The sequence below is a fragment of the Phragmites australis genome, chromosome 10, assembly GCF_958298935.1.
Source record: "Phragmites australis chromosome 10, lpPhrAust1.1, whole genome shotgun sequence".
Lineage (NCBI taxonomy): Eukaryota > Viridiplantae > Streptophyta > Magnoliopsida > Poales > Poaceae > Phragmites > Phragmites australis.
The window spans coordinates 29,725,039-29,735,450 of NC_084930.1; the positions used below are offsets into that span (position 1 = coordinate 29,725,039).

A 10,412-nucleotide genomic window follows, 5' to 3' on the forward strand; every position below is an offset into this window, starting at 1 on the left:
ATACTAGAGATAATTCTAAGACCTATGTGATTTGTTTTTTAAAAAATAAAGTCATTTGCATCATATTTAATAGAGAGGAAGTTAAAAAAAATGAGTTATATGAACATGATCATTTGGCCCATCATATTAAAGAAAAACTTAATATACAAACACATAATTTTTATATAGGACGTATCTTAAGAGGGTCTTTAAAATTAGTTTCACTTTATTTAGAGTTTTCTTAATTTCTCCATAAATTTTATAAAGTTCACAAGTATAAAGTGAACATATTAAGAAACAACACTACAATTAACTTTTTCATATCTACCATTATTTTTCCTACATAAAGCATATTATAAGTAACTAATAAAAACGGTTTCACTAATTTTGGAGATACGATGGTTAGTTATAAATTAATCTATTTACAATACATTTACACAATCATGAATGTTACAATAATTATTTTCTGAGTTAATGTATTTTTAAAAAACATAGGATCATGCAAGAAGACTAACAAAATTGATTTCATGATTTTTAGATTCGTAAAGAATTAACTATGTATTTAACTAGATTTAGCAAATATATTTTCTCACATAAAATATACAACTTTTCAAGAGTATAAATATTTTTACCATGCAGATCCTATTACAAGGAAACCAATAAAATTTGTTTCACTTGATTTAAAGCTCATATGAATTAATTATCGATTTTATAAGATTGAGCTATTTTTTGGTTTTCTCGAACTTGAGAGGTTTTCGATAAAACGGAACGGTTTTCAATCGAATTTGAGCGGTTTTCGATCATAAATGAAATGCGGAAAATACAATTGGTTTTCGGTAAAAAAATCGATTAGTTCTTGGTTCAAATTGAGCGGTTACCAAATTATCAATTCGGTTGGTTTTTACCTCCGATTTACAAATTTGACCGACTGAAATTTGAGCGAATTATCACCGATTTTGAGCGGTTTTCATGAATTTTGGAAAATCACCGCCAAACAATTTCTGAACTTTAAACGTTTTTTGAACCGTGCTCCTTTGTGGACGAACGGTATTGTCAAAAACGAAGGCTTACATCTGCAGTTTTGGAGCCCCTCAGAGTTCAGATGAACGGTATTGACGCGACTCATTAAATGTGTGCTAATATGATTAATTCACATAGGCACCAAGTAAAGAGAAGCAAAGATTATCACCTGAAGATTGGTCGGGACGGCCACGATGGAACTACCTGGGTGGACTTGATTTGGGACTAAGTACCTGATTAGGACTGAGGAGAAAAGGAACGACAAATTTTTCTTTTTGGATTCTATCCTTTTATTTTCTGGCATGTTCTAGTATAAATTTGTTACAATTCATGCAAGGCCGTCAGATTCTGCGCTTTATATTGATCTGTTAGTTAATAGGAGATGAATAAATGAGTGTGATGTAGGAGAGAAGTTGTTTGTACTTTGTAGTAGAGCTAAGATTTGGGCCACGTCATTTCTAAGCCGCTCACAATACGAGTTTCGACATGAGTCAAAATACAGCATGTTACGAAATATTTTGGATCTGATCAGCATGCCATAAATATAAGGGTTATGTTGTGCGTAGGATCTTAATATGATTGGCGTACCGACACGGCATGATGGTTGGACCGTGCACATGTCGACACGACATGAAAAAGTACGACATAATCTAAGTGACTATTTTTCTGTGTTTATTCTCTAATATCTCAGATACAGAGTGTGAGACACTAAAAGATACTCTATTTGATTGTAAATGTAGGTTGTTTTAATTTTTTCAACTATTCTCTAAATATAAATCATTCTCAAACTCCTATAATTTTTTCTCTTTTGTTCCCTTCTTACCTTTGTTTAATAAATACTACCACTCTCACAAATGAATGAGTTGTCTTTTTCAATGCAGAATAAATAAAGGACAATAAGATCATTTGATTTACTTTCTTAATCCATATACATAAGTCTAAAACAACCTATATTTACAATCGGAGGGAGTATGTAAGTATGAAAAATAATTATAAAATAATAAGAAATAAATATATAAATATTATAAGTAATATAGAATAAGTATAAACATAAAAATATGTGTTAAGCAATATGAAACACGATTATGTCTAAACTGACATGACACGATGACGCCCCGTCATGCTAAGGACCATGCTTGAACATTCCTAAGTTAGACTCGTGCTGTGGCACGATAGGCCGATTGTGCTAGTGAATATGACACGCGGCACGATAGGACCGGGCAGTGTCGTGTTGAACCCTTGAACAAGAGCGCAATTCGGCAATTCCTGGCCTAGTAGCACGAGCCACGACAATTTTGGTCAATGCGTAGCTGTACATACGTCATTTCCATAAATGCCCTGTGAGTTGCAACAGCCAAGTGCAATGAATTGAGTCTTTCGCCGGCCGAAACGGCGATGCAAACTGAAGCTCGATTCTACGTCCATAAATATTTTTTATAACTCTATGTTCATAAATATTAAATCTGTCGTACATTAACAATATAGTAGATGACTAGACGTAGACGTAAATGCATGTACCAGTGTACCACTCGATTAATCAACCACAAGACACGCTCAGGACACGACCTGCTGTCATGCGCGCAGAGGATCCGGGCCATGTGTCCTTCAAGGTCCTCAAGGACACCCTATCTAGGGGCAAATAGGCGCCCCACTTCTCTTATTTGTTTTTAAGGCAACACGCCCACAAGGGGCTAGAAGGTTATTCATTAGGATGGTACATCAGCCAAATTACATGGAGACCCTTACAAGATTCATGAATTACGTAGAAGTCCATGAAAAAGGCTAGGAGGGTATAAAAATAAATAAAAATTACAAGCAGGTAGTACTCTTGGGACTTCTGACGCCAACGTCGAGGAAGATGATTCCCACATCACAGCAGAAGCTCCGCACGTAAGAAAGTGGAAAGCAATCGAGGCTCCAGCACTCGAGCAACGATCAAAGATACCACCATCCCCGCCGGGACCAGGCGGTGTGTACAGCAAGAAGTTGTTGAGCCACCGCGACGGAGATGACTAGGGGCCTCAAAGTGCCAACCGATTGATACGTCGACGGTCTACTCAACGGTTGCCTCAGGAAGGGCACCAGAAGAGGTAGAGAGAGCCACAACCGTAGTTTTGGATGGAGCTTCACTGGGCTCGACCAGATGGATATTCCCCGTTGAATCTGAGGATCAACTCGGAGGCGATCAACATGGAGAAGTACACGACAGGAGAGAGGCCAACCTTGTGGAGGACTAGGCATCACGCCTACATCACCACAAGGGACGATACTGCTAGGTAGGAGGAGAACCAGCTCACCGGAGCGGATGATGGAAGCCGATACCATGCACATGAGCAAGAAGCCAGACGACACCATGAAAGGGTCCTCTAGATCTGTACAAGGTACACGAAAAATAGAAAAAACATGAAGCTAATATACTAACCTAGGTAGGATGAGACCCCTCCCGCTCGCCAACTGACGAAGAACGTCGCGGGGATTATAGAAGAGGGCGGCCGCCTAAATCGAGGGATGAGCTACTGTAGATAGAAATGGGGAAGCAACTCCTCGAGGGGCACTGGGAGCCAACACTTTTCATCCTGCGTTTTTTTTTTATTTTAGCTATTTTTAAACTAATATTTTAAAAAGAGAATGTGAGACACTAGATTTTTAATGACATTAAATCTTTAGTGACTACCCTGAAAAAAAGAGCATGTGAACAAGTGTAAGTCACACTATGAGCTCGTTTAGATAGGATGTAGGTTCAAAGCTTCTGGTTATTGAGAAAATGACTGTATTGATTTTTGTTTGTTAGTTTTTATAATAAATTTTTAGCTTCTCATACCAAAAGTCAGAAAAATCAGCTAGAATTTGCTTCTCAATTTTTAGTTTATTTCAGCTACAGCCGCTTTCTCAATCAGCCAAAAACAAAAAAAGAGACCAGCATCTAGCCGTTTAGATAGGTTCTACTTTTTTTTAAGTTAAAAAAGCCTATCCAAATAGAGTATATACTTTGACATGATAAAGAGATCATATGATAAAACATCAGGATAGGATCCTAGCGTTGCTAATTTGGTCATGCCATATGTATTGGGCTGATCAAGTTATGAGCTAAGCTATACATTTTGATGTGATAAAAAAAATAATTTCTAAAAATTTAATGTCCTTACTTTTTAAAATATTAGTTTTAAAAAATAAAATAAAAAACTCCTCGTCCTGCGTCTTTTTGGTTCCCTTCTTTCAAAGTGAACCCTCCATTCAAAGATTTTCACTTTGCACTCCTCATCAATGCAAAATATTTTTGTTTTCAAAAAGCTCCATTGTGTACCAAAGTTTATATTGCATTCCCACCAAGGGATCCTTCAAAACCCTGCCTCTCCCTCTCCACTCCTCTCTACTACAATAGCTTCTTCTCCCCTCCCCCATCTTCCCCCTGCCTCTCCATCTGGGAACACAAGCAGAAAAAAGAGAGGGATTTTCTTTATCTCTGGAATAAAACTAAGCAGAGGAGAGTGTAGTAGGGAGGGGAGGAGGAGATGCTGATCAAAACTGAATAATAAAACCGCAAAGAAATAGAGCTAGATTACTTACCAATCCTACTACATTTGCTTGCACCTAGTTGTGTGGTTCTTGTGCACTCTGGAATGGCCCCAAGCATAGACTATGTAGCATCCATCCTCCTCTGCGCGGAGGACTGCACCGCCATTCTTGACCTTGAGGAGGAGGGGAGTGAGGAGATTTCGTGGGTTCTTGGCCCCTCGTCGCGCCATGCGGATGCTTCTCTAGGGGCCATGTGGACTGACTTCCCCCTGCAATCAGATGACTGCATTGAGGCGCTCCTGGGGAGGGAGGAGGAGCACCTGCCCATGGAGGGCTACGCCCAACGGCTGTTGCAGCAGCCTGGGGGGTCGGATTTGGTGGCCATGAGGTGCGACGCCATTGACTGGATTTGGAAGGTGAGCTTCTCCTTGCTTCTTTCATCGATTCGTGGTATTCAGGATGAGATGCTGTGGAAAATCTGGGTAAAAATATCTCCTTTATTGCTTCTTTGTGTTCTCTTATTTGATTCACCTGTCCTTCGCTGTATGCTTGTATGTCATTAGCTTGGTGATTGATCGAATCCACTGCTTGCAATGTATGATGAATAGGTCCATGAGCATTACAAGTTCGGGCCTTTGACGGCGGTCTTGTCAGTGAACTACCTGGACCGGTTCCTCTCGGTGTACGATCTTCCAGTAAGGATCTTTCACGGCGTTGCACTATACATGCATTTCTTGCAGTCCTGATTTCTTGATGCTGCTGAGATAAATGCCAACTCATGTTGCAACTGCTTTCTCATTGCAGCAAGGGAAGGCCTGGATGACACAACTCTTGGCAGTGGCTTGCTTGTCCTTGGCTGCAAAAATGGAGGAAACCATTGTCCCACATCCCTTGGACTTGCAGGCAAGTTCAATGATACATCTTACAGCATGTAGCACATCTGCTGCGTATATTGTGTAAAAGATGTCTTTTTCTTAAGTAATTGAAGTCGTTGGTTTGATAGGTGGGTGAGGCAAAGTATGTGTTTGAGGTTAGGACCATACAAAGGATGGAGCTTTTGGTGCTCAACACTTTAAGTTGGAGGATGCAAGCCGTGACTGCTTGCTCATTTATTGACTACTATCTTCACAAATTCAGTGAGGATCATGTGGTGTCCAAAATCATACATGCTCGCTCGGTTGACCTTATCTTGAGCACATCTAAAGGTATGATTCTTAGTACAAGTGTGTGTGTCTACCCTTTTGCACTCATTCAATAGAACTACCCTTTTGCACTCATTCAATAGAATGTGATGGTGATCAATTCCTAAAGCTGGGGAATTTTGGTCTGCAGTTGCTGAATTCTTGGTTTTCAGACCATCAGAGATTGCCGCAAGTGTAGCTCTAGTGGCGTTTGGGAAACATGAAAATTCAGTACTTGGGAGTGTGGCAACTTGTTGCAAACATTTAATAAAGGTATTGCATATATGTCAACATAAACCATTAGAGCATTGCAATATGGTTTGTTGGATAATAGAAATTTCATGCCATAAAGATTTTAGCTTCTTCCTTGATTGCTGTTAATCTATTCTTGAATACTTTCTAAATTTGTTTATGTATACTCATACATTGTAGGAGAGAGTATTAGGATGCTATGAAGTGATTCAGAAAAATATTGTTGTGGGAAACATTATTCTCCAGTCAGTTGGCTCTTCAGTTTTCATCGTGCCACACAGCCCCATAGGTGTGTTGGATGCAGTTGCATGTGAGAGCCAACAAACTGAGGGCACAAGTGCTGGAGCTCCTACAATATATTTTGAGAGTTCACCAGCAAGCAAAAGAAGGAAAATTTGCATATGATTGTTCGTGTTGTCAGGTGTTTTGCTCGCCAGCTTGTTTACTTGAAGCGTATCAATCTAATTTGGTCACTCAGAAGAATTTTGGCCTGCCCAAGCACTTTTGAGAATTAAAAGAAGCAAGACAACATATAGACCATGTTTGGTCCCCCAAATGTTAGAAGCCACTTGACTTACAGCAGGCTTGGATCTTGTTCATGAAGTTTATAGGAGTCCAGTGCTTGCAAAGCTATTCGATGGTCCAGTGATGGTGACGGCCTTACTGCTGTGGGTAGATAATGGAATTGAGCCAGGCACTTAAGTGTTGTAGAGAATAGAATTCGCTAGCTGCATTTCGCTTTGATCCTCCCTTATTTTTTTTGTTGAGAACCTTGAAAGAGGGATGATTTGAATCAGGTAATGGGAATACATGGAAAAAACTGAAACAAATTGGGAGAGGAAAGGTGTCTATTGGTTTCCTTTAAAGATCTGGATTTGTTGTTAATGGTCAGTTTTCTTGTCATGGTCTGCGTCTATCCTTGATTGCTACACGGCCTAGGTTGTTAAGCCCTTCTTAAAAATGGAAATCGGGAAAATTATTTGTTCTCCACCTTCAAACAATAAAGAAATAACAACACAATAAAAGGGGTATAGCTATTCTTTTTTCTAGTTCAAGCTACTAGCTGAAGATTTGGGATAATGCAGTGCCTAGCTGAATATGAAATTTTATATCTGTGTGAGTGCATTTCCCACTACCTTTTCCTTTGCTGGTTAAGATGGTAAACATTAGTTCAGGACAATACTATATAGTCAGCTACTCACATTGCAAGGTTCATTAAGAAAAATGGTGTTACATAATTACTGTACTAGCTGGACATTGCAGCCAAGGTGCATCTTCACTCTTGCAATCTGAGCTTTCTCTAAAAGAAAACTTTGATGCCCGTAGTCATGCACATTGCATGGTTTAGTATATTTTTGTTTACCAGTCTCGGTATGGCCTGAAGCAGCTGTGCAGCTTTGAGAATGCTGGTTTGCTGGGCCACTTCTCTTTTGATCTAGAATGCAAATGTGCAATAGAAAGATGATTCGCTGTTAGGCCAATGAAAGAAAAGTGGACTTAGTACTAGAAAGCCCTGATTTGCTACTTCATCTCCATTGTAATTTCCTCATAGTACCAACTAGTTCATCTTTCGATGCGACATTAGCTTGAACTGGGTACGCTCGCCCTAGTATGCTCACTTGCTACTACAGTTTTGTTACTGTGGATTGCCACTTGATGCCATTGTTGTTGGCAACAACCAGCCACAGCCTAAGCCAAACATAGTGCTTTTCAGAAACAAAGGTTAGATCCAACATTCTGATCTGTCAGTAACATTATTCTCTGATCTGTAAACCTCAGCGTGGCATGACAATCCCTGGGTGTTTACTGAACTCTGTCGGACTGGCTTGAGGCTCTGCAGAACAAAGAACCATCTCTATCTTCTGTGGAAAACGAGAGAAAATTCCGGTTCTTTGCAGTCTGGAGTGGCTGCTTGCCTTCGGCTTGACCTAGACGTAACAACGGCTGACAAAATGCGGCAATGCTAACCAAGACGGACGCAACGACAAGATGCACTGTGCATGCAGCCTATGGCTACTGCATCTGTGGCTGTGCTCAGCATCGACGTGTGCACCGTACAATGCGGCTGCTGTTGGAGTGCTGATGCCTACCACTCCAAGGAAAGGTCAGAGACTTGCGGCAGCAGCGGTTCCCCAGGCAACATTCTCAGTAGCTATGTTGCGGATCGAGATCCTCTAACTTGAGCAACGTGAAGTCAGAGGCACACAGTAAACTGAGTTCGGATGAACAGTATTTTGCAATCGGGTACTGTAGTAATAAATCTGAACTGTTCATCTGTGATTCAATAGCTCGGATCCACTTGAAGTAACCTGACTTTACATATGGGTCTGCTTCCCTATCGTGCATGCGGCCCCGACCTCCATCCTACCCAAGGCTTCAAAACTATCTTGCACGTATATGTGCGGGACGAACGATGATCATGGCTTGTGGTTCGATGGTAGAAATGAAAAATAAAGCTCGGTAAGAGTTCGGTCCCACGGATCGGCGAAGGCGAGAGATATGCATGTGAAATTTTGACCGCTTGGAGTTTGGAACGAGGTTCCGTTTTTTTGTTCTTTCTTATAGTGAGAAGATCAAGATCTCTAGGGTGTTACTGTACGTGCTACCACTCATAGTAAAATGATGTAAATGGTCGTGAAAATTTCCGATCTAGGTCAAATCAAATCTAAAGCTTGAAGTAGGTTTTTTTTCCCTAAACGAAATGAATTAGCATTGATGTGTAGTTTTTTATTTTATTATTTTTTTGAAAGAAAGCGTTGTTCCGTACTAGAGTAGACGGTGGCTGCAAAATGCTTAAAAGAAAAGAAAAATGCAGGCATCCAAGGGCCGAGGCCATGCACTCTCCTGTTTCTCAATAGGCCCAACTCACTTGTAGCCCAAAACGCAGCACGCCGATCGCTTCCCATATGAGCACAACCTGATCCCAAACTTTAGGCCCGCTCAAGCGCGGAAACCGAGCTTTTTTATTTTTATATTTTTTTATTAAAAAATTAAATAAATAGATTACTAATGAAAAAAATTGTAAAATTAAACGCCTACTGTCCTCTCAGGGCCCCCCTGAGCGGCGGTAAGCAGCCCACAGGACAATACTCTGAAGTTCAATTTTCCCTCCTATCTTCTCTATTTAAAACAGTAATGTTCTGTTGTTCCAAAAATTCTAAATTTTTTTTACGTGTTTCATAATTCATGTGCAACCTATTTTAATTTAATTCACAAAAAAATCCTGTGTAGAATTTAAACTAGAATTCTCAAAAAAGCTACTTTTATAACTTCTAGCAATTGTTAGTGCCTCAGATAAATTTCTAAAAAATTGGTAAAATTCACTAATATTCTTCTTATATGATGAGATAATTTCTAAAATTATTTTTATCAGTAGGTTTATATATGTTTGAACTCAAATTAAGTTAAAAGAAGAATATCACATGAAATTATAAAAATACATATAAATGGTGCATTACAAAGGAATTCACTTTTTTACCATATAATATAGGGCTTAACATAATTTTAAAAATTATCACATCATATAAGAAGAATATTAGTGAATTTTACCAGATTTTTAAAAATTTATTTGAGCCCTAACAATTGCTAGAATTTATAAAAGTAGTCTTTTTTGGAGAATTTTAGTTTAAATTATATACATGATTTTTTGGTGAATTCAATTAAAATGGGTTGCACATGAATTATGGAACATGTACAAAAAGTTTTAGAATTTTTGGAGCAACAGAACATCACTGTTTTGAATAGAGAAGATAAGAGTGGAAATTCAACTTCAGAGCACTGTTCATCGCGGATTACTGTTTATGTACTGTGCTTACGGATTCATAGCACTGTAAGCCCTACCGCACCTTGAAAGGGCGGTAAGGGCCTGTGTGACTGCTTACCAAAGGGTCTAATTGTTCTAAGAGAGGACGGTAGACGTCTAATTTTGCAATTGTTTCCATCAGAAATCTATTTATTTAATTTTTTAATCGAAAAAATAAAAAAATAAAAAAAGCTCCGCGGAAACCACTTCAGCCAGCCCCATTTTCTCCCGGCCCATCCCACTTCAGCGTGCGACACCGGAGTCGGCAAGGCAACGCAACATGCTAATGGCTCCGTTCGTTGCTGAGTTGGAGGCTTGGAGCCCCGTCCGCGGTCCAAGCACGCACGAGTGGTATTTTTTTAATATATTTTTAAAATTCAAATTTAGCAATTTTAATGCCCATTTTAGCTACTGTTGCCCTTTCAATCCGTCACTTCCAACAAGTGAATGGTGGTGGCCCCACATTCCAACAACATTTTTTTTAATGTGCACGACACGCTGGCCGCCATGTCATCCTATCGCCCGTTAAAAGGCGACAACTAGCGTTTGCATATTGTCAGGCCCACCGAAAAAGTTATCGCTCGTTGGAAGGATAACATATTTTTCTTTATATAGGGTCACGCTATCCATGTTGCTCTCACACCGGCCATTTCATTCCTGTG

At 39.5% G+C, this 10,412-nt stretch overlaps 1 protein-coding gene across 1 annotated transcript; it reads left to right on the plus strand.

Moving 5' to 3' along the window:
- The first annotated feature begins 4,353 nt into the window (after nt 1-4,353).
- On the plus strand, nt 4,354-6,963 carry LOC133930631 (cyclin-D3-1-like). The gene is made up of 6 exons (XM_062377313.1): nt 4,354-4,931; nt 5,124-5,210; nt 5,320-5,418; nt 5,519-5,720; nt 5,848-5,969; nt 6,129-6,963. The coding sequence occupies exons 1-6, from the start codon at nt 4,620-4,622 to the stop codon at nt 6,351-6,353; spliced, it is 1,047 nt and encodes a 348-aa protein (XP_062233297.1). The 5' UTR covers nt 4,354-4,619; the 3' UTR covers nt 6,354-6,963.
- Nucleotides 6,964-10,412: the final 3,449 nt, after the last annotated feature.